The sequence below is a fragment of the Danio rerio genome, chromosome 16 (assembly GCF_052040795.2).
Source record: "Danio rerio strain M-AB ecotype USA chromosome 16, GRCz13ab, whole genome shotgun sequence".
Lineage (NCBI taxonomy): Eukaryota > Metazoa > Chordata > Actinopteri > Cypriniformes > Danionidae > Danio > Danio rerio.
Genome location: NC_141036.1, coordinates 28,573,415 through 28,597,747, shown reverse-complemented (window position 1 = coordinate 28,597,747; position 24,333 = coordinate 28,573,415). Strand labels below are relative to the sequence as shown.

The 24,333-nt window shown below is 36.0% G+C and overlaps 1 protein-coding gene and 1 pseudogene across 4 annotated transcripts; one reads left to right on the top strand and one right to left on the bottom strand.

Moving 5' to 3' along the window:
• Nucleotides 1-8,698: 8,698 nt before the first annotated feature.
• Nucleotides 8,699-9,637, top strand: LOC147833353 (interferon-inducible GTPase 5-like; annotated as a pseudogene).
• A 1,298-nt stretch (nt 9,638-10,935) lies between these two features.
• On the bottom strand, nt 10,936-17,393 carry irgq1 (immunity-related GTPase family, q1). 4 transcript variants are annotated; one of them, XM_087287037.1, is made up of 5 exons: nt 17,198-17,393; nt 13,853-14,587; nt 12,547-12,937; nt 12,319-12,459; nt 10,936-11,709 (listed from the first exon to the last, which is right to left on the bottom strand). In XM_087287037.1, exons 1-5 carry the CDS (start codon nt 17,227-17,229, stop codon nt 11,515-11,517), a joined length of 1,494 nt encoding a protein of 497 aa, XP_087143163.1. In that variant the 5' UTR covers nt 17,230-17,393; the 3' UTR covers nt 10,936-11,514. The 4 variants fall into 4 exon arrangements, with proteins under 4 accessions (XP_087143163.1, XP_087143164.1, XP_087143161.1 ...); XM_087287038.1 differs by having other exon boundaries at nt 10,936-11,706; XM_087287035.1 differs by having other exon boundaries at nt 12,319-12,937.
• Between the last annotated feature and the right edge of the window lie 6,940 nt (nt 17,394-24,333).

Below are 24,333 nucleotides of genomic sequence, written 5' to 3'. Positions count from 1 at the left end.
CACCTAGCGGGTTCCACACTGGCTTCTACATCTTGCTTATATACACTATGAACAGCAGCTACGCTAATTATTCTCTTTATTCTCTATTTTCACCTGGGGATACTCATCCCGAGGTCCTCAGATTAGGCGGAGTCACTGATTGGATCCAAGACCAGCGACGTGATGATCCCAAGGATTCCATATCCGGGACCAGGCCATATCCTGAGCTGCTGCTGCGCTGATGGTCGTGGGGAGTGGAGAACATGAGTCTGATTCCAGCGACGCTCCAGGGACAGACGAGTCTTCATTGAGGCCATCTTCCAGCATAAACCACGGCGAATGAAGTTCTGCACAAGACTTTTGGCCAGCGGAGAAATTAAAATGGTCGTGCCCAACTGAGTCTGGTTCTCTCAAGGTTTTTTTTCTTCACTCCCATCAGGTGAAGTTTTTTTTCCCTCTCCGCTGTCACCACTGCCTCGCATGGTTCAGGATTGGTAGAGCTACGCATCGATGAATTTGCTCTTCAGTGTTTGAACTCTCAGTAATGATTAAATCACACTGAACAGAGCTAAACTGAACTGAACTGAACTTAAACACTAAAACCTGAACCACACTGTTCCAGTTACTATGACCATTTATGTGAAGCTGCTTTGACACAATCTACATTGTAAAAGCGCTATACAAATAAAGCTGAATTGAATTGAATTGAATTAAAGCTAAACTGTGCAGAGCTGTGGCCAAAAATAATATGTCTGTTTATATAATAATAATAATATGTTTGACTGCTGTGCTATATACACTGCATGTGTTGTTTATTCATTTTAAATAAAAAATGTATTTATATCTGCTGATTCCTGTATAAAAAAAATTTATTCATTATTTTTAAAACATTTTCTGTTTATTATTTTTTTTTTTTTGCCAAAACAATAAAATACATTTCTCTAGAGGATTTATATTCTTTCTATTAATAACTAATAAAAATAATTTCTTTTTAATAACAGTAAAGAATACTAATTAACTTTAGTAACACTACAATAACTACTTTACGATATACCGGTAATGTGTATGCAGTATTATGCCATGAGTACAGTACAGTAATTATGTGTAAGCAGTTTCCAGTTAGTTACTGCTACTGCTCTGTGGCAGTATTTAACTGACAACACTGTTGCTAGTAACTCACTGTTAACTAGAACCTAAAGTTCATTGATAAACTTTGATGTTGGCTTGAGAAAGTCAAACGTTTATGGCATTGTTAGGTGGTTTGCTAAGCAGTTGCTAAATGGCAATGCTCATGTACATGTTTGATCAAATGCTAATACTCAGTAGGCATTTCTAGCATATGTTATTGCATTTAGATAATCATTCATAGCATGTAGCTAATCGTTATTAGTACTTGGCTTCCATTATCATTGTTACCATGCATAGTACACAGGAAGTCCCATTTGCTTGCATGAGTCAAACAAGCCAATGCCCAGGTCCCTACGATGTTCTGATGTAGAGATATTGCTATTTTTAAATGGTTGCTAGGTTATACTGTTTTATTGCTATGGGGACATTTGACAGGTTAGTGATGATACATCAAAGATTCTTGGCAATAAGTGATCTAAATCAACCCCGATGTTTCTATGACAGTCTTTATGAGTGTCAAAAACTGGACTTGAACATTATGTATTCCTGGTGTTGGGTTGCGGCTGGAATGGCATTCGCTGTGTAAAACAAATGCTGGAAAGTTGGCGGTTCATTCCGTTGTGGCGACCCCTGATTAATAAAGGGACTAAGGGAATGAACATTATGTAAAAATGGCTTGCTGTATTTTTTTGAAAATACAATGCTTAATAAGTGTGAAGGTGATACATGCAAAAATGGCTTGCCATATCTGTAAAAAATATGGAGTTTAAGTAAAACTTAAACTTGCCGTATTTTGAGAAAAATAATGCTTAAAAATGATTTATTGGAAAACTATAAGTCTGATAAACCTTAAAGATATAGCAACAAAATCTATCGCATCTTAATACAGCTTTTGGCCAAATTTGGGGCTTGTATAATTTTTTTATATGCCAGGATTATAAAAATTTAATATTTAACATTTTTTATTAAAAAAAATGATAAGTCTTACAGGCATGAGGAGATATAGCAACAGTCTTGAATGCAGAAGGCACATTTTGACCATATTTGGGCCTTGTGGCATGAACAGCCTAGGAGGAGATACGTTTGTTTTCAAGGACAGAGTAGTATAAGAGTATGTTGGCTTTCTCAAGCCAACATAAATATCTCTTACAGTGACTAACTGGCAACAGTATGGCCAGTATTTTACTGTAAAAAAAAAAAGGTCTGATAAGATATGCCAGTGTAGTGTGTAAACATGCAAAATTGCCTCTGAAAGCAAGGACCAAATGTGACATAACAAGAAGAGGCATTGCCTTGCACAGAATTTAGAGAATAAAGAGAAAGTGGCTTACTTGATTGCAATAGAAACTAATCAAGAGTGATGTGGCACGGCACACCCAGATATCTCAAACATACAGGTAAGATTTTTACATCCATCTCCATGTTACATTAATAATTATTTATCCTTTTATATGAGCGGAATGAACCACCAACTTCTTTTTAGATTATGATTATTCTATAATTTTACATTTTAGGAAAAATCTAATAACTCTTGGTTTTTCAGTTTGAACAGTTGCCTATATTGAAGCATGATTAAATTGTATAACAGGAATAAAACAAAAAGCTGAAATGCTCTTAATAATTTTCAGGCATTTTTATGATTTAGAATTATGTTTATGCTAATTTAAAGCATACCCATCAACGCCAGTTTAAAATGCACCTGTATGGGTTCACTGGAACTAATATATATTCATAAGCTGTGGGAAATGCTTTTTTGTGTGTGTTGTTTTTCAGGTAACATTCATTTGAATTTGAATTATTTGGAACAGAAAGTAACTTGTGACCTGTATGGTCTTGCTTCTTTGCAGTAGAAAGTGCCAAACGAGCTGACGCAGCACACTCAGAGAAACTTAAAACAAATACATTTTTACAGGTAATAATATAGTTTCATCATTAAAATTGTTGTCATATGAAAAGTATGTTTTACTATTTAATTTTTTAATGTAATGAAAGCAAAAGTATATGCTACAAATAAAAGATAAACCCTTTGTTATTAATTGCACATGTAACAAAAAGTTAACAGCCAATAAATAATAAAACTTTTTCTAAACTTGTTCCATGTTTCAGGAGCATGATTGTGTTCAGCTTTAGCTCTGTTCTGAGTTTTTAAACACCAATATTTCTTTGGCTAGTAGAAGAATCTTTTTGAGTTCTATTTGTTGCAAGTGTTCGTCTCCTTCCCAGCAGTTGTTTATCAGTGGCAGGTGCCACTCTTCATCTTATTGCAGAGTATTATAAGCATGTCATGAATCGAAGAGAGGTGTATCAGAGCATAGTATTTGTTAAAAAAATGTAGTGGAGTAAAAGTTGCCAAAGAAAAAAAAAAGTATAGATACCAGCAAAAAAGACTTACGTTGGGTTACTATAACATTATCACATGATTGCACCACTACAAAAATTTCACAACAATTTTTCTTTTTGTCTGCTCGTTAATATATAATCAAAAATGTGTTTTGCATTAGCATTTCAAGGCCTCTCTGAATCGTAGATGGCCATTATGGCTTGCAGATCATATTTTGAAATAAAACTTTCAACTCTGAGATTGTCTCTTGACTCTGCAATTGTGATTGTTGGTCAGTGTCAACTCAGTTTTTTTAGAATTGGCTTCATATTATTTGCATTATTTGGACCACAGGTGTCATACTAAGTTTCTGGAGCACCGCAGCTCTGCAATTTAGTTCCAACCCTAATTAAACACACCTGATCAAACAAATTGAGTCCTTCAGGCTTGTTTGAAACTCACAGGCAATGCTGCGGTCAGGCTAGAGTTTGTGCATGCGAAATTCTGTAGTATGGCGCTGCGAAAAAAGGCAAGGTTAAACAAGATTAGACATTAAAAAAAGAGAGCGATTGGTCCATGTTTTTTAAAAGAAGTGATGCGATTTCGCAGGTCACCAAGTTCACAAAGTTTGAACTTTACACCGCAGCAAACAGCGAAACTTGACACACAAGTTTGTGTTTCCGGTCTGACGCATTCGCGTGCGTATGAATGGAAGATGGTGAAAATAGTCCAGTGTGATAGCAGCTTAATTGTGTTGAAGCAGGGTTGGAACTTAACTGAGCAGGGCTGCGGCCCTCCAGAAACTTAGTTTCAAGAGTTCCCACTTAGATATGCTTGGCACTTATAGCAGGTTTGGCATGCTGTCCCGGGAGAGAACCCTGAGCTCGGAGATATTTGAGCCCAGGGCTCCCGCCCGGTCTAGAAGCATATCAGGAGAACCGAGATCAGGTAGGTCTCGATCGCTCCCCCTTTAGAAGGGGAGAAAAAGGAGGAGATGGGGTGGAAGGGGGGATTCTTCCAAAATGAAGATAGTGCAATGGGGAGAAAGTGATCCATTTACACTAAGCTAGGATCATTCTGATTGGATTATTACTGATTACGGATGAGTGGCCAGCGGTGCACAATCATATCACGTGCTCCTCTCGAAATTAGTTTATGAAACTTCACTTCAAGAGTTCCCACTTAGATATGCTTGGCACTTATAGCAGGTTTGGCATGCTGTCCCGGGAGAGAACCCTGAGCTCGGAGATATTTGAGCCCAGGGCTCCCGCCCGGTCTAGAAGCATATCAGGAGAACCGAGATCAGGTAGGTCTCGATCGCTCCCCAAAAAATGCCTCTAGCTCGGGACAGCAGCCGAGTATTTCAAAGAAAGTTTTTACTATATCCGGCTGCTGGATATAGTAATTAAGGAATGAAGAAAGAGTAGGGGGCTCCAGTTGGAGCAAAGTTTGAAACTGACTCCTGTGGAAGCCAGAGCGGGGGAGGGGGTTGGGTGGAGACTAGTGAAGGGGGGCCATAAGGGGTGGGCGGGGTTGACTCATTAAGAGTCAAAAATGCTCGAGGAACACTCCAAACGGAGATAGAGCAGGGAAGTGGCAGCGCTATATATAAATATATATGTATATATAAGAGAGTATATAAATATATATCTATATAATGGGATAATCTAAGGCCTGGAGGGGGTGATCAGGAGACTTCTGTGAGTCAGAATGGGCGCTGCGGGAGTTGGGTGCAGCAATTTTTTATTTTGCCATCTCTAGCAGAAATCGTGAAGTGTGATTTGGGCGGTGGAGATTTCTGCTAGAGGGTGAGTGGCAAGTTTGGCCAGACTCTTGCTGGAGTCGATGCTCATGGAACACTCCGACTGGAGATGGAGCGGGGAGTGACAGCGCTCTATATAAATATATATCTATAAACGAAAGTCCATAGATATACATATATAATGAGTTTCAGTGGCCTGGGGGGGGCAGTGACTGACCCCTGCGGGGGTCGGCGCCCGGGGAACAGGGCAAGATGGCCTACTCTAGCAGGAGTCTGGGAAAGGGGATTTGGACAGTGAAGACTCCTGTTAGAGGGTGACGGGATAAGTTAGGTGCTCGAGGAACACTCCGTTAGGAGATGGAGCGGGGGAGTGACAGCGCTATTATAAATATATATCTATGTACAGGTGTATATAGATATATATATATAAATAAAGATTGTTAAGGCCTGGAAGGGACGGTGAGACGACCCCTGCGGGGGTCGTAGCTCGGGGTAACACTTCTGCGGAAGTCAGAGCTTTAGTGGGGGGCGGGGTCCGGCAGGAGTCGGGAAATGGGAGGGGGCTGTGAAGACTCCAGCGGAAACGGCCAGGGTGGCGGGGTGACGGGGGGCTTGGATGAAACTCCAATTACCTATGTGGCTGGGGGAGGAAACTGAGTGTTACTCAGGCTAGAAGGAAGAAAAAGAAGAAGGTAAGGTGGCTGGGTCATGCCCTCGCCCTTGAGTGGATGTGGGATTATGGCTGACAAGAGCCATCTGGGCTTCTTTGGGGGGCCAGTGGCTAGGACGCATGTCTTGAAGGCATCAGGTGACCACCTTCCTAGGATCTGGATTTGTTGCTGCCCTTTGTACTTCTGTGATGGCTGCTCATATTCTGAAACATAGTATACAGGAATAAGAGAAGTAATTCAACACCTTTAATACTTTTCCCACACATTTAAAGACCTTATCACCATTTTCAAACAAAAAAGCTGGCGAGATTTATCTTACGGAATATTTACTAAATATTAAAATGTAACAAATGAATCCAACTAAACATTCGAATACAGACACATGTATATTAAAATCTAGCCGATTCGACAGGTTGTCACCTATAGAGCTGCAGACTGAGACAGTGTTGCAGTAAACAAGCGGCAAGCTGTCAAACCTTAGTAGAATTTTACTGATTACGTAACTACCTAGTATCCTGATATTCATGGCTTGAACACAGTCATATGATGATACCTTGTACAACAATAAATGTATTACCTTGTAAAGGAATCTAAGACTTTCTAATACTTTAAGCCCTCAAACTCCTCTATATTGACTTATCAGCCCCCAACACCTTCTGATACTCCGGAGACACCCTGTGTAAGAGTGACTGGGAGTTGATCTGGGGGATACCTGTGGAGCAAAGAACTGCTATAAGCATCTCTTAAATCAGAATCGTGTGACAGGGCGGTTGTGTCATCTATAAATGGGAAGAAGAGGGGGGGGGGGGTGCAGAAGGAGAATGAGGCTCGGCGGAGCGACTCTGCTATAGCGGAAGTACAAATGATAGTCAGCATTGGAGCGTTATGAGTGCTAAATATTGTCAATAGTGATATGAAGAGTAAATGGGGGGGGGGGGGGAGATATGTGAATATGGTATCAAGGGTGTGGGCTGTATAGGCAGAAAGTATCTTTGCGAAGAGTGTAAATGCATTAGGAATGGATGAAGAGTGTGATGGGTTGAATGAGGGCAGTTTCAGGAGCTGGCAGTCTTGAACTCTAAAATGGAAAACAAGACAGAAATAGAAATGAAATCTTAGCAACATGGCACATGTACAGCAGACATGATTAATTGTATTGGCTGATATTCGTGGGAGGAGTCTTCATAAGTGTATGGATGATTGTGAATGGAAGCGTCTTTGTTAATGCATGTTCCAATACTTAATGTCACAATGTGCCAGGGTTGTAGAAGTGGGCATTTGTCCTCCTGCAGGGTGGTAATTGGAAGGAGAACTGAGTGTGTGGGGCGTTTCTATGCTGGAAGTCCAGGAAACCTCTTGGAGAGCTGGTGAGATGATGATGGAGTGGAGTTTAAACCCCTTACTGATATAGAAGTTTTTTAAAACTCGAATGTATTTAACACAAAGTATAAGTATGAAAGGCTACTCCATGGCCAGAAATGTCCTCCTCTTGTTTGTTGCAGTCGAGCAGGAAATTGTTTTCTTACTGTCATTATAAACTGACTGACGTTCAGGTGCATTGATATGAGAGTCACAATTGGAGTGATACAAAAGGGTTACTGCTTGATGTGTAGGTTGTCTATCACTTGCTGGGTAATACTCATTTCAGAATTTTTTTTTTTTTTTTTTTTTAATATATGTATATATAATTATTAATAAAATGTAAATATATCAACTGCCTACATCAGACTTAAAAAACGATGTTGCCACTTAATAGGAACTGTGTGAATGTAATGTTTATCATGGCTTTACTCCATCCATGATAAATAACATGTCTGTAATCTCAACATGATTATTTGGCCGGATTCAGTTTCTGCACGCAGTCCATTCATGAATTTGTCGGGAGAGAAGGCGGGACCGTCTCCAGTTTTGGAAGCTCATTGGATGGTGATACTTCCCCTTTAAGCTATTGGCTCCTTGGAGTCACGGTCAAGAGTTCAGAGTGCAAAGGCCGGCGGCCATTTTGTAGATCAGATCGCTACAATGTTTATGCGTGAAAGTATGGCTCCACTCTCACCAGCGGCTGGTTTGGATATCAGTGCACCTTTTCATGGATGTATATCGACGAATGAAGGTGTTGTGGACCTATGTTTATGGATTAGACTGCCTTGTCATTTGCCTTCGAACTATTTCAGCTGTCGAAATGTTATGGATCTGCTGACCAGCGGGAGGCTGAGAGGTGAGTTCTTCATTTAAAGCGTTCTATTCACGCTGATCTTCAGACTTCCCTTTAAAGCATGCACGTTACCGAAAGTGGACCATTAACGTTAGGTGATCTGTGAGTTCGGCTTCTCTCCGGTGGCTTGAAATCGCCGGCGTCATAAGTTTAGACGAAGTTGTGGCTTGTGTAGTGAGGGGCAGATGAAGTAGAAGATGGAAGAGTTGATATGCCGGCTTCTTGCGGGGATTCTGGCTCGATTGCTGGCGAGGCAGCTGCTGGAGTTTTGGGGAGAGCGGGGTTCTGGTTGGAGAAGTTGTTGTTGTTGATTGTTTGTTCTTCCATGCCAGAAGGTTGAATGATGCTGAAGCGTAGTTTAAATGCTGGAGCGTTTGTAGCGGGAAGCATTCTTCCAAAATGAAGATAGTGCAATGGGGAGAAAGTGATCCATTTACACTAAGCTAGGATCATTCTGATTGGATTATTACTGATTACGGATGAGTGGCCAGCGGTGCACAATCATATCACGTGCTCCTCTCGAAATTAGTTTATGAAACTTCACTTGTCACCCCTGACTTTGACAATTATGTCTCTAACTTAGATCTGTTCTTGAATCATTGGCTAAGTTTGCTGTTCAAAACATGGAAGTTCAAGACCCTGCTGTTGTTGAGGCAGTAAATGCCTCAGGCGAATCAACCTTGGAAAAGGCCACAGCAAAAGCCAAAGAAGCATTTGACCAGTTTATGAATGTCTTACTTAACATCGCTGTGATTCTCACCTCAGCGAGATTCACAGAGAATGACATCAGGTTAGCCAAAGAAATGAAAAAGCAGAAGAAAAACTTTACATTGTTCACTTCAAGATTGATAACGACATTTCATCAGGAAAAAAAAAAAAACATTTGATGAACAAAGGGTCCTTGACACAATAAAAGAAGACTGTCAGAAAAATCTGAGAACACTGGGAAAGCCCAACATTTTCTTGATTTCATCTACAGATTCTAACAAATATGAATTTGAAAACCTTCTAAACACAATCTTTGAAGAGCTTCCAAAACTCAAACAATCTGCTCTTCTACAAGCCTGACCGGTGTGGTCTAGTGCATGTCTTGAGAAGAAAAGATGTTTGAATGCATGACCTGGGCTGTATCTTTTGCCTCTGCTGGTATAGCTGTGGTCCCTCTGCCTGGTCTATCAGCAGCATGTGATTTGGCCATTGTGGTTCTATTTCTCACAAGGTGCTACTTTGCATTTGGCTTAGATTAGAAATCCCTGACAAGGCTTTCAGAAAAAGTGAACAAGCCCCACCTGAAAGATATGGCCAAATCAAAGTTTGTCATTGCCATCCGAGAAAAAGTTCTGACCAAAGTACAAGTCTCTGCTGCAATTGGTACAGTTGAATATTGCTTGAGTCTCCTTCCAGGTCTAGGCAGTGCTGCTGCTGCAGGAATATCCTTTGCTACAACGAAGTACCTCCTGACAGAAGTATTAAATGATCTGGCAAAAACTGCTAAAGAAATACAAAAAGAAGCTGGGCTGGATGATGTGAAAGTCCCTGGTACATGTGTTGAAATAATTTAGCTAAGAATGTATTTTGTGTTCACATTCAGATCATTGATTTATTTCCTATAAAGCATAAACATAATTCCTGCCTCTTTTGCTTATTAAATCAAATGATATTGTAAATACTGTGTCATTCTTTAGTTTAGCAAACAAAATCCTGCTTTGATAATGAAAATAGCAAATGTTAATGTAGTGAAATATGTTACAATATATTACAATTAGTAGACAGTTTTCAGTTTGATTTTTTTTTCAGTCCATCAATCAAGTTCAATACCTAATTTATTTATTTTTAAACATTGTTCACTTAAATACCCTTTACACTTTTCTACTTCTTAATAATAAACTTTAATTACTTTAATGAGTTGTCATTTAAACATATTTTTATCACAAATAATGTAAAATGACTCAAACGTAACAAAATTCTAAAATATTTTTTATTATTTTTGGGAATTTTGTAATAACGTTTTGTATATTAGTTCAGCAATATTTTTACTTTGTAAATATTTAAAAAATTTCATAAACTTCAATAACAAAAATTAACTTATTGACAGGAGTTGATTGTCAGGGTGTTCTAAATATCCAGACACAGATTTTTTTGTTCTATTATCCAGAATGCATGTGGTATGTGGTTTCCCATAAGTATGAATCTGAATTAAAAAATGTTTTAATAAAATGTAAATAAACTCCTTTTTGTTCCATGGTGGTACTATAATTCATATACAGTTGAAGTCAGAATCATTAGCCCCCCCTTTGATTTAGATTTTTTTTTTCAAAATATTACCTAAATGATGTTTAACAGAGCAAACATCTTTCTCTTCTGGAGAAAGTCTTATTTGTTTTATTTCGGCTAGAATAGAAGCAGATTTTCATTTTTTTAAACACTATTTTAAAGACAAAATTATTAGCATTATGTCATCATGGCAAAGATAAAATGAATCAGTTATTAAACCATTATGTTTAGAAATGTGTTGAAAAAAAATCTTCTCTCCGTTAAATAGAAATTAGGGAAAAGAAATAAACAGGGGGCTAATAATTCTGACTTCAACTATATGTAGGCATTATTGTTAAACCTTATTTTTAGAGCCATTAAATTTGTTTTAGGCAGATCGATGTGTAACTATATATTGGGTTTTTTTTTAAGAAAAAAAAAAGGTTTATGATACATTTTAAATTATGAAGCCTTTTAAAATGTTTTAGGGTGTGACTGGATTTTTCCAGTTCTTATCACTGACGCCTGACATAGTCACAAAGTGTTTATCTTGTAATCCAAAACAACACAAGAATTTGACCTGAAAAATGCACACAGACATCTTGAATAGTTTCACTAAATGTATTCAGATTTTATGTTACAGTATAACTCACATATAGTCTGTTTTTTTTTTCCATAAACATTTTCTTAAACAAAAAACAGTTTTAAGTTACTGCTTTAAGTGGTACAACAATCATCATACAAAAAATAAATGGCACACTTACATTTTTATTTTCTATACTACAGACCAGTTTTTCCAATAATTTTCAGTTTCCCATATGAATATTTTCTATTCTTTTGCAAGAATTTTGACAGAGACCATCAATCCCAATGTGCCTTTTTTTTGCGTTTACTTTAACACACATCACAGACAGAAAAATACTAAATTATTAAACTACTTTATAACGTACAGAAAAATTCCATTAATATATTGAACGTCCCTAAAACATCACACACCAGTTGTATACATCAGTACCAAAAACAACCCTAAACAAAAACAGTTGACGGTAAATTAACCAGAACTGTCACTGTTGTTTGTTCTGGGTCATATTCTTGTGAAAATGTTATATGGCTCATAAAAAAAAAAACATCTGTTTTAACATATTTAATGTGATGTCAAGGTGGCACAGTGGGTAGCACAATTGCCTCACAGCAAGAAGTCGCTAGTTCGAGCCCTGGCTGGGTCAGAAATGCTTCTTTGTGGAGTTTGCATGTTCTCCCCATTTTGGCATGGGTTTCCTCCGAGTGCTCCGGTTTCCCCCACAGTCCAAAAACATGTGGTTATAGGTGAATTAGTGTATGGGTGTTTCGCAGTGATGGGTTGCAGCTGGAAGGGCATCTGCTGTGTAAAACATATGCTGAGTAAGTTGGCTGTTCATTACCATGTGGCCACCCCTGATTAATAAAGGGACTAAGTCGAAGGGAAAACGAATGAATAAATGAGTATTTCTATGTTTTTATATCTTTCTAGATTTGTTCTTTTGGATTATTTTATTAATCAAAAAAGATGAAATTACTGAAAAGAGATGGTAGAGATTTGTAATGTTAAAAATAATTCTATTATAAATAATTTTTTTTACTTGCTGCTCATCAAATAATCTTGTTTACACATTAATATAAAGCAGAAAAAAATATTTTCAACCATGATAATATGAACAATTATCAAGAACAAAGACCATTTTTCTAAATACATTTAAAAAGAAAACATTATTTTAAATTTAAATAACATTTTACTATATTATTAATATAATTTTTTTTTAAACTAGTGTAGCCTTGGTGAGTGTAAGATACAGTTCCTCATTCAAAAACATTCATTCTTAATGTTTAACTATCTTACATATTTCTGTGATATTTTTTACAAAGTTTCCTTTACTGTTCTTGCGATATAATATGCAAAAGCACTTGTCCTGATAGTGTTGAGGTCACTGGACAGTGCACTCTCCAAACTTACAAAATCAAATGCACTTCTGTCCTGGCTGTTGATGAGAAACATCTGCTGTTCTGACAGTTTTTCCCTCTGAAGCTCTTGTGTATATTGTGCCCGAAGACCATCCAGTATCTCAGTCTCTTCACAGCATAAATCTCCCTGAGTCTGTAAACAAGAGTCGACTTTAGTCTGGACCAAGAGGTAATGCTTCCTTAATTTTTCAACTTCCTTGGCGAGTTTTACATGTCGTACTTTCTCCCAGTCTGAAACAATGATGATATAAAAGTCGTAACATTTCATGGCTTGTTTCATCTCAAACACTGAGTAATCCATGACAGCCTCTATGCCAGAAATATCCCAAAACCGGACATCTGGATATACAGGACTCAGTGCTGGGTTGCTGATGGATGCTCCTGCTCCACTGCTCTCTTCATTCTCCAGACCAACTAATGCATTTACCAAAGTGGACACTCCAGATCCCGTCTCACCCAAAACTGCAACATCAAGCTGAAAGTGACTCAAAGCCTCCAGCACAGCACTGACTTTTGCAGCTCCAAAGCCTGTGCTCTTGTACATATTCTGCAATTTTGTGATGTCTTCCGTTTCAAGTTTCTCAGTCTGCTGGACGTGCTGTGTAGCATATCTAAATGAAAGAGACATATTAATAACACGAATGATTACAAACAATGAACACAAATTTACTCTGTGCTTAAATCTATTAGCGACCATGGAGTCCAAATCCAGTCTTAAAAATTATCTATATAGCTCAACATTATTGATTTTTCTTTTATACCAAAAAGCCTTAGAACATCAAGTTAAAATCAGATTCCATAAATACATTTTGTCAATTTTCCAGTCTAAGTATATCAAAACTAAATTTTGGATTCGAAACATCCACTGCTTAATTTAGATGGATTTGAAGGTGATTTTATTAATATTTAGATTTTAAAAAAATAAAGTTGAAAAAACTATGATTCCAGATTTGTATCTTGGCTGTCCTGTCCTAACAAACCATACAACAGTAAACAAGCTGATTAAGCATTGAAATTATTCATTTATTTAAAATAATTATTTGTTTATTTGTTGATTAATTTATTTAGCAACACATTTAAAATATGTCAATCATACATTCTGAGGACATTCTTGAACTGCAGCTGATCACCTTGACCATGTTTACATGCATAAATGCATCGAGTTGCTGCCATGTGATTGGCTGATTAGAATTTTTTTGTTAACAAGCAGTTAGAAAGATGTACCTAATAAAGCAGCCGGTGGGTGAGTGTGTGTGTGTGTGTGTGTGTGTGTGTGTGTGTGTGTGTGTTGTGTGTGTGTGTGTATGTGTGTGTGTGTGTGTGGGTGTGGGTGTGTATATATAGATAGATAGATAGATAGATAGATAGATAGATAGATAGATAGATAGATAGATAGATAGATAGATAGATAGATAGATAGATAGATAGATAGATAGATAGATAGATAGATAGATAAAGGTAGCTTTATGAGAGCAATATTATCAAAATCTAACTGTTTTGAGCTAGCATTTAGTTTCAATACTCACCTTGCTTTTAGCCATCCACCATGAAGCATCTTGTCCAGAAAACCTGAAAATTCTTCAGCTCTAATTTTGAAAACCTCATCTTTAAAGGTGCTGATGAACTTCTGAAAATCATAATTATGTGTGTCATGGGTTGAAACTAAAAATATATGAGGGTCCAGTTTCTTCTCCTTCAGATATTTCTCACAGTCTTGTCTCATTTGTTCCAACGCTTGTGTTTCAGAAAATTTGCTTTTCCTTCGCTGGGACTTCATATCGTTATCGATTTTGGTTCTAATAAAATAAAATGGCTTCTTACGTTTCTCAATTTCATCAACCAAGAGCATGTTATTTTCTCGAACCCTCTCTGAGATCACGACCATAAACATGTCGTAAAGGTCAAAGTTCATCATCTTTACATAACTCTTGGACGCAAAGGAAGGGGTTCCCATTCCTGGAAGATCCCACAACCTGATGTGGGGCAGATTTGATTGCTGATACATAGTTGCTTGTTTTGTGGTTTCTATAGCTCCAGTTTGAGCAGCTCCTTTGTCATCAGGTTTCAGTCCAAGAATCGCATTGATTAAAGAAGACTTTCCTGCACCAGAGTCTCCAGTCACAGCGATATCTATCTTAAAACGGTCAAACACCTCCAAAAGAGAAATAAGCCGATGGGGTATTGTCTCGGGGCTTTCACCAGCAAATACATCTCTGATTGTGCCTAAATGATCTTCTTGGACTTTTGCTGGCATGCATAATCTAGAAAAAAACATAATACTCTGTCAACATTTTGTAAGAACATTCCATCAGCACACACTTGGAGTCCTTTAGTTTTTAGCAGGGGTCACCAACATGGTGCCAGGTAGCCCACAAAAATTACAAGTTGCCCATGGGCCTATTCTAAAAAAAACTCACTATAGTGCCACTTATCTGTAAGCTGGAAGTGGAAAATGGAAGTGGAAAATGTCTGCGAATTAAAGGAAAGTTTGTGAAAACCACTCAAAAAACTGCAACCGAAGCCTCATTTAGAGCTACACTTTTTATTTAAATATAAAGGCATTTTCAGACAGGATAGCAAAACTGTGCTTAAAGACTAACAAATATAATCTCCACTCTCTTTGTCCAACTCGGGGCAGCTACAATGGTTAGAAGAGTCTCGACTATGTTAAAAATGCTGTAGATTTAGTGATAATTTAAGTAAAATTTGAAAGTTGATTTATGTTACAAAATAGATAATCTGTACAAACATGGTACAATGTAGTGCATGATTTGTTAAAAATTGTTAGTGGCTAGTGAAAATATTGTACATGAAAAATTTTTTTAAAATATATTACTTGCATATATAAATAAAGTGTTGCATATTGATATTTATCTTGTTGATTACCTTGTTGAATCATTGCTGAAAACTACTGTGAGAAATCATTAGCATGATCAGTGTCTTTACATAGATGAATATCAAGAATTATTAATAATACACATATAATTAAAAGTAAATTAAGCATATTTGTTATATGAGAAGTGTGTATCACACTGGTATCCCTTCACATTAATCGGTACCTACGAAGTAGCTCTCAGTTTTAAAAAGGTTGGTGACCCCTGGTTTAAAGTATACACTGTATACAATGGGGCTATATTTGGTTTAAGAAGTTAAATAAAATTTCCTGTATTTACATATATTTAGGGACTATGGTGATACAAACTCCAAGGAGAAAGTAGGCTGATTAAACAAATTAAATTAAACCAACAAAATGAAAAATGAAAAAGAAAAAGAAAAAAAAAACTTTACGAACTGTGTACAGTATCACAGTTTTGTAATGAATATGTAGGCAATGTATATGAAAATGTTGATCATTTATTATTTTAATAATTATCTTTCAAGCATAAACAGCCAACTTTATTATTCTTTAATGTATATATATATATATATATATAGGGCTTGACATTAACACCCGCACAATTGCGGGTAGATTTCAGCTATGGCAGGTTAGACACACTCTTACTAGCCACTTTGGCCGGTTGAAAATATTTTTTAAATTGTAGTTTTCTTAAAAGCAGTGTTAAACAAAAAGGATGAGAATCGAGAAGCAGCACGACTGACAAACACTATTGTGTTTGCGCGAGCAAAAGAAAGCAGGTGATTACCGAATGAGAGGATGAACACTCGCGCTAACAGCTGATGTGACACTCGCAACTGTTTAAAACGCATGCGCACTCCCGTTTCCCTGCGTGAAGCAACCGTGTATATAAGCTCAACTGATGTGATCGGTTCTCTTTTAAATAGACTAGGCAAAAAGATATGCTCATGCACCCACAGTCTTGCTGCTTTCAAGAGGTCCAGATTTGTTTTTGTAGCACTAGTTGCTTACACTTAAATTTTTTGAACAGATTATTAACAGGCCTAACATTAATCGTGTGCGCTTGGTCATCCTTTCATTGTCATACACAGTATTTTTTTTCACCTGCTTTCTTTTTTTACAGTTATTTTTGTTAATATGGTTTAATTATCTTTTTTTTCTGTCTTTTTTTCCTTTACAATAAATTGCTTTAATGGGAGATTAACTCCTCATTTATGTGTAGTTAACTGGTGATCTAAAACCTTTAGCCAGAACAGATTACTGTGCATAGTTTTAGATACATGACAATAATTATTTTTTAAATGACAATTTTTAAAGAACTGTCTTGTTAAATAGAATAGAAAGTATAGTACACAGCTATATTTTGCTTGTTTTGACACATTTAAAATTTGAGGCTAAGAAATAATTTTTTATATTTGGTGTGGTCAGAGATAAAGTCGCTAAATTCCAAAAAATAATTGTAATACGACACTATGAAATCCTGACCCATTTGTTCATGCTCACTGAGCAAGCTCATACACGACACACAAAATAAAATAAATGATAAAACATGTGGACATGACAAAATCTAATAATTTTAGCACGTCAAAGTCAAATTTTGCAAATAAAATATATTTTCCCAACAACAAAATTGTGGCTAGTGAAAATGTTGAGTGGCTAATGTTGGAAAACTATATATATATATATATATATATATATATATATATATATATATATATATATATATATATATATATATATATATTCTGTCTGACCGAAAATATAATTGTGCTGACTGCATCAACCAATTCACATATTCTTTTATTCATCCATGTTGACAATAGTCATCTGTTGCTGCTTGGCGTTTCCTCGCTGAAACGAGCGTATCAACCGTAATACCTGCTTATTAAAACTTTAACCGACATTCTAGAGTTTGCATAAACAGTTACTGGACGCGGACGTGCGCGTCGACAAACGCAGACAGATATTTGTAACGTTACAGTAAAGTAATTTCCTGCTATGAAAATCCACTCACCCATTATCCATCACGCTGCCGCTGTGCTTCATTGTTTACACGAAATCCCTGTTAAAGCTAAAGTATAGATAAGAGCGCACATATGAAACATGCATTTGCTAAACCATCAACGTCTAAATTTCTAAGCCAACTGGCTTTCTGGATCATTTGTTTTCGGAAGTGTAAACTGCTCTAAACACGAATTCCACCTCCATATGCCAGTGGGAGGAGGGAATGACGTAAAGAAAGCGAAACTGACGACACATATAAACATTTAAAGCATGTATTATGCTGTAATAACTTACAGTTTAAAAAAAAGATTAGATTAATGTATTTATACGAAAGTTTAGAGTTGACACTGAGTAGTGCTGTTCCTTTTTGTGTGAATGCTGATGAAACGGAGGTACTTTTGGTCATGTCAATCCAATCAAGAGTTTTGGAATAATATAGATTTTTTTTATTAAAATGAAGTATCTACCTGAATTTTCTATACAAATGAAAATTATTATTTTGGGGTATTTTAACTCGGACCCCACAAAAGAAAATAATGTGTTTTTAATCAATTTGATTATTTTCTTGAGCAAATTTTACATTCACAAATGCAAATTCACAAATAGTAAACCTGCCTTTGTGGTCTTAATTAAAGATATGGAGAACTATATAAAGCTGATTTCAGGATTGTCTTTAAAAAAAGCTTTAAAACTGTCGAAATATGCTCTGCTTTTAAGATCTTTGTATGAGTTACCTGAAATTAACCCTTGCATTTGCAAAAAAAAAAAAAAAAAAGTCATTTTTTTCCTTTTCTCTCTTCTCTTCATCTCCTTTATTTTTTTTCCATTGTTTCATACTGTACTGTACTTTTTGTCAATGCCATTTGTTGATTGATACTGTAATTTTAGTTTCATGTACTGTTATGTATTTATGTTCCTGGTTTCAGCAATAAAAAAGTAAAAATAAAAAAATAATATATATATACATAAACATTTAATTTAGATTTGTGTGCCCCTCATTATCTTTAGCAGTAGAATCACACTTCTAAACATATAGATAAAGTTTTTCTTGATTTTATTTGGAATAATAAACCTCACAAATTGAAGAAACATGTGTTGTCAAATAAAATAAGTGAGGGGGGTCTTGAAGTCCTAAATTTTGATGACACCAATAATACATTTAAAATCAATTGGCTAAAGAGATGTTTGCTTGGTTCACACTCTGTGTGGTATTTTATTCCTATATACTTAAAATGATTTGTGGCCTTTCTTTTTTAATGAAGTGCAATTCTATTTGTAAATTACCTATTAAATTAGCTAAATTCCACCAACAAGCTCTATTAGCCTGGAAACTTATATACAACCACAATTTCTCACCCCACGAAACCATTTTATGGAATAATGCAGACATTATGAAAAATAATTTAAAAAAAAATAATAATAATAATTAATAATTCGTTACATTTATATAGCGCTTTACTGGGCACTCAAAGCGCTTTACACAATGGGGGGGAATCTCCTCATCCACCACCAGTGTGCAGCATCCGAAATAAGACGGCAGAAATAAGGGGATAAATGGTTTAACAAAAACATTATTTTTGTTTCTGTACTTTTAATTGTAACAGGGATCTCTTAACTTATGAAAGTTTTATAAATATTAATCAATTCCCTGCCCAGTAGGCTATATGGAATTTAAGTTGATTATAAAGGCTATACCTAGATTACTATATCTGATGAAAGCAGCTCTTAGTAGTAGAAAAGGCAGTTTCCAAACAATTGTCACAATTATGGCTAGGAGGAAAATATATTCTTAGTGTTAAATGCAATAATAAGTTCATCTGTCAATTGTCCCAGTCACAAAACTCAATTACTCCTAGGGGGAAATTTTTGGGGGTTCTTTAATTGTTAACGTTCAGTGGAGGATAGCATGGTTATTACCATATAAATTCTGTATTCCTAATAAAATGAAAGAGGTGCAATTTAAAAATTAGCACAATACTTTCTCGTGTAATGCACTTTTGTCCAAATATTAAGATATTACTGGTATTATCTGTGAAGACAATTGTCATTTGTTTTTTCATGCAATGCATCATCATTGTTTTGGAATGATTTAAATTCATATTGCTTTTCCAGTGTTATTATGAGTGGTAATTTGCACCTTAAGGATGTTATTGTTATTTTGAAAACCAAAACAAATTGTTAGAAGACACAGTGAACTTTTTTAAACTTGCTGGGAAATATTGCATTTACAAACAGAGGTTCCTTAAAAAAATCCAACTTTCATAGACTTCCTACGTGTAATAGTACATTTAATTAGCTCACTTAGATTAATTGATAATAAGAAATGTGCTTTTTCTTGAGTAAATATTATGAGAATTTTAAGGCTACCTGATTCTTTATTTTTATATTGCATTATTATTTCTTTAAATTTGTTTAATGTACTTTTTGTTTTGCTTTTTATCTTGTGTGTCTAATGTGAAAATGAAGTTAAAAAAACTGTTCTCTTTTACTGTATTCTAAGTTGTATTATATAGTTTCTTAAATTTATATATTAGACCATCATAACTATTTAAATACAGTGTAAATTCACCAATGTTGATCCTGGACCATCATCATTTAAATACAGTGTAAATTCACTATTGTTGATCCTTGACAATCATTATTTAAATACTGTGTAAGTTCACTATTGTTGATCCTGGACCATCATTGTTTAAATACAGTGTAAATTCACTGATGTTGATCCTGGACCATCATAAACATTTAAATACATTGTAAGTTCACCAATGTTGATCCTGGACCATCATAAACATTTAAATACAGTGTAAATTCACTAATGTTGATCCTGGACCATCAACATTTAAATGCAGTGTAAATACACTAATGTTGATCCTGGACCATCAACATTTAAATACAATGTAAATTCACTAATGTTGATCCTGGACCATCAACATTTAAATGCAGTGTAAATTCACTAATGTTGATCCTGGACCATCAACATTTAAATACAGTGTAAATTCACTATTGTTGATCCTGGACCATCAACATTTGAATACAGTGTTAATTCACTATTGCTGATCCTGGACCATCAACATTTGAATACAGTGTTAATTATGGTGGCTTGAAAAGCCAACATACTGTTATCTCACTTAAACTTATTAGGCTGGCTTGTGTAGCAAGCCAGACTACTGTTATCCTATTAAACTTATTATTATTTTTCTATATTATTCTTCTTCTGAGACTAAAAATTAAACTCTATCTCGTCCTAGGCCATTCAAGCTATGACCATCAAACTTGGGTCAGACCTCCGAACTATTCTGACTCGAGTTGCTATATCCTTTCCGACTGATCCGACTTTCGGTTTCCCGAAAAACGTCCCGGGACCGTCGGAAAAATCCCATAGACGTAACATTGGATCAAACTTTGTGACCTCATAACTCCGCATCAGAATGTCACACAGACTTCTAACTGGGCTCATTTAACTCAGACTATCAAACTGCCAATGACTGATCACCTTTAAACTTTCTGGCCACGCCCTAGCAACCACTTTTGGACCCTAGAAACCGTCCCATAGACTTCCATTGCAAAAGACTCTCATTGACTTTACATGGGATCAAACTTTGTGAGCTCATAACTCTGCATCAGACTGTCCTACAGACTAATGGCTAGGCTCATTTAACTCAGTCTAGCCAGCAGCCAATCACCGATGGCCTTTTAACTTTCTAGCCACACCCTAACAACCAGATACTGCACCCTAGCAACTGTCCCATAGACTGCAATTAAAGAGGTTCAGACTGATATTGTCATGCTGCAGTGTGATAGAGACATGGGGGTTGTGTTTAACTGTTCATACTGGCAAGAAGCTTTTATACATCATCAGTCTAAGCTGTCAATCAACTCCATAGCAACAAAACAGACTAACCTAGCAACGATATGGCACCAGCTATATCTCAGCATCAGAACATCGTAGAGAGGCGGGGGTTGGCTTGTTTGACTCATGCTCTTAGACCATCTATCTATCTATCTATCTATCTATCTATCTATCTATCTATCTATCTATCTATCTATCTATCTATCTATCTATCTATCTATCTATCTATCTATCTATCTATCTATCTATCTATCTACCTCTACCTATCTATCTATCTATCTATCTATCTATCTATCTATCTATCTATCTATCCATCATGCTAACAACATGCTAATTCATGCTAGAATCATGCTAGTTACATGCTAATTCATGCTAGAATCATGCTAGTCACATGCTAATTCATGCTAGAATCATGCTAACAACATGCTAATTCATGCTAGAATCATGCTAATTTATGCTAGAATCATGCTAGTAACATGCTAATCCATGCTAGAATCATGCTAACAACATGCTAATTCATGCTAGATTCATGCTAATTCATGCTAGAATCATGCTAGTATCATGCTAATTCATGCTAGCATTGTGCTAACAACATGCTAATTCATGCTAGAATCATGCTAGTAACATGCTAATTTATGCTATAATCATGCTAACAACATGCTAATTCATGCTAGAATCATGCTAGTAACATGCTAATTCATGCTAGAATCATGCTAACAACATGCTAATTCATGCTAGAATCATGCTAACAACATGCTAATTCATGCTAGAATCATGCTAGTAACATGCTAATTCATGCTAGAATCATGCTAACAACATGCTAATTCATGCTAGAATCATGCTAACAACATGCTAATTCATGCTAGAATCATGCTAACAACATGCTAATTCATGCTAGAATCATGCTAGTGAAATGCTAATTCATGCTAGAATCATGCTAACAACATGCTAATTCATGCTAGAATCATGCTAGTAACATGCTAATTCATGCTAGAATCATGCTAGTAACATGCTAATTCATGCTAGAAGCATGCTAACAACATGCTAATTTATGCTAGAATCATGCTAGTAGCATGCTAATTCATGCTAGAATCTTGCTAGTAACATGCTAAATCATGCTAGAATCATGCTAACAACGTGCTAATTCATGCTAGAATCATGCTAACAACATGCTAATTCATGCTAGAATCGTGCTAACAACATGCTAATTCATGTTAAAATCATGCTAACAACATGCTAATTATTGCTAAAATCATGCTAGTAACATGCTAATTCATGCTAAAATCATGCTAACAACATGCTAATTCATGCTAAAATTATGCTAGTAACATGCTAATTCATGCTAGAATCATGCTAACAACATGCTATTTCACGTTAAAATCATGGTAATAACATGCTAATCTATCTATCTATCTATCTATCTATCTATCTATCTATCTATCTATCTATCTATCTATCTATCTATCTATCTATCTATCTATCTATCTATCTATCTATCTATCTATCTTTTCATACTTTTTAAAACTGTTTAAACTAAATAAACTATTACCGTTAGGCTTTCACAAGCCAGCCTCAAAGTTTGTTCTCAAACTTTAAGAATCTAGTTAGGCTGGCTTGTGTAGCAAGCCAGACTACTGTTATCCTATTAAACTTATTATTAGGCTGGCTTGTGTAGCAAGCCAGACTACTGTTATCCTATTAAACTTATTATTATTTTTATTATTAATATTATTATTCTTCTTCTGAGACTAAAAATTAAACTCTATCTCCACCCAGACCTTTCAAGCTATGACCATCAAACTCGGGTCAGACCTCCGAACTATTCTGACTCGAGTTGCTATATCCTTTCCGACTGATCCGACTTTCGGTTTTCCGAAAAACGTCCCGGGACCGTCGGAAAAATCCCATAGACGTAACATTGGATCAAACTTTGTGACCTCATAACTCCGCATCAGAATGTCACACAGACTTCTAACTGGGCTCATTTAACTCAGACTATCAAACTGCCAATGACTGATCACCTTTAAACTTTCTGGCCACGCCCTAGCAACCACTTTTGGACCCTAGAAACCGTCCCATAGACTTGCATTGCAAAAGACTCTCATTGACTTTACATGAGATCAAACTTTGTGAGCTCATAACTCTGCATCAGACTGTCCTACAGACTAATGATTGAGCTCATTTAACTCAGTCTAGCCAGCAGCCAATCACTGATGGCCTTTTAACTTTTTAGCCACACCCTAACAACCAGATACTGCACCCTAGCAACTGTCCCATAGACTGCCATTAAAGAGGTTCAGACTGATATTGTCATGCTGCAGTGTGATAGAGACATGGGGGTTGTTTTTAACTGTTCATACTGGCAAGAAGCTTTGATACATCATCAGTTTAAGCTGTCAATCAACTCCATAGCAACAAAACAGACTAACCTAGCAACGATATAACAGCAGCTATATCTCAGCATCAGAACATCGTAGGGAGGCGGGGGTTGGCTTGTTTGACTCATGCTCGCACTCCATCGATCTATCTATCTATCTATCTATCTATCTATCTATCTATCTATCTATCTATCTATCTATCTATCTATCTATCTATCTATCTATCTATCTATCTATCTATCTATTTAACTATCTATCTATCTATCTATCTATCTATCTATCTATCTATCTATCTATCTATCTATCTATCTATCTCTATCTATCTATCTTTCTATCTATCTATCTATCTATCTATCTATCTATCTATCTATCTATCTATCTATCTATCTATCTATCTATCTCTATCTATCTCTAACTATCTATCTATCTATCTATCTATCTATCTATCTATCTATCTATCTATCTATCTATCTATCTATCTATCTATCTATCTATCTATCTACCTCTATCTATCTATCCATCATGCTAACAACATGCTAACTCATGCTAGAATCATGCTAGTTACATGCTAATTCATGCTAGAATCATGCTAGTCACATGATAATTCATGCTAGAATCATGCTAGTTACATGCTAATTCATGCTAGAATCATGCTAATTACATGCTAATTCATGCTAGAATCATGCTAGTAACATGCTAATTCATGCTAGAATCATGCCAGTCACATGCTAATTCATACTAGAATCATGCTAACAACATGCTAATTCATGCTAGAATCATGCTAGTCACATGCTAATTCATGCTAGAATCAAGCTAACAACATGCTAATTCATACTAGAATCATGCTAGTAACATGCTAATTCATGTTAGAATCATGCTAACAACATGCTAATTCGTGCTAGAATCATGCTAGTAGCATGC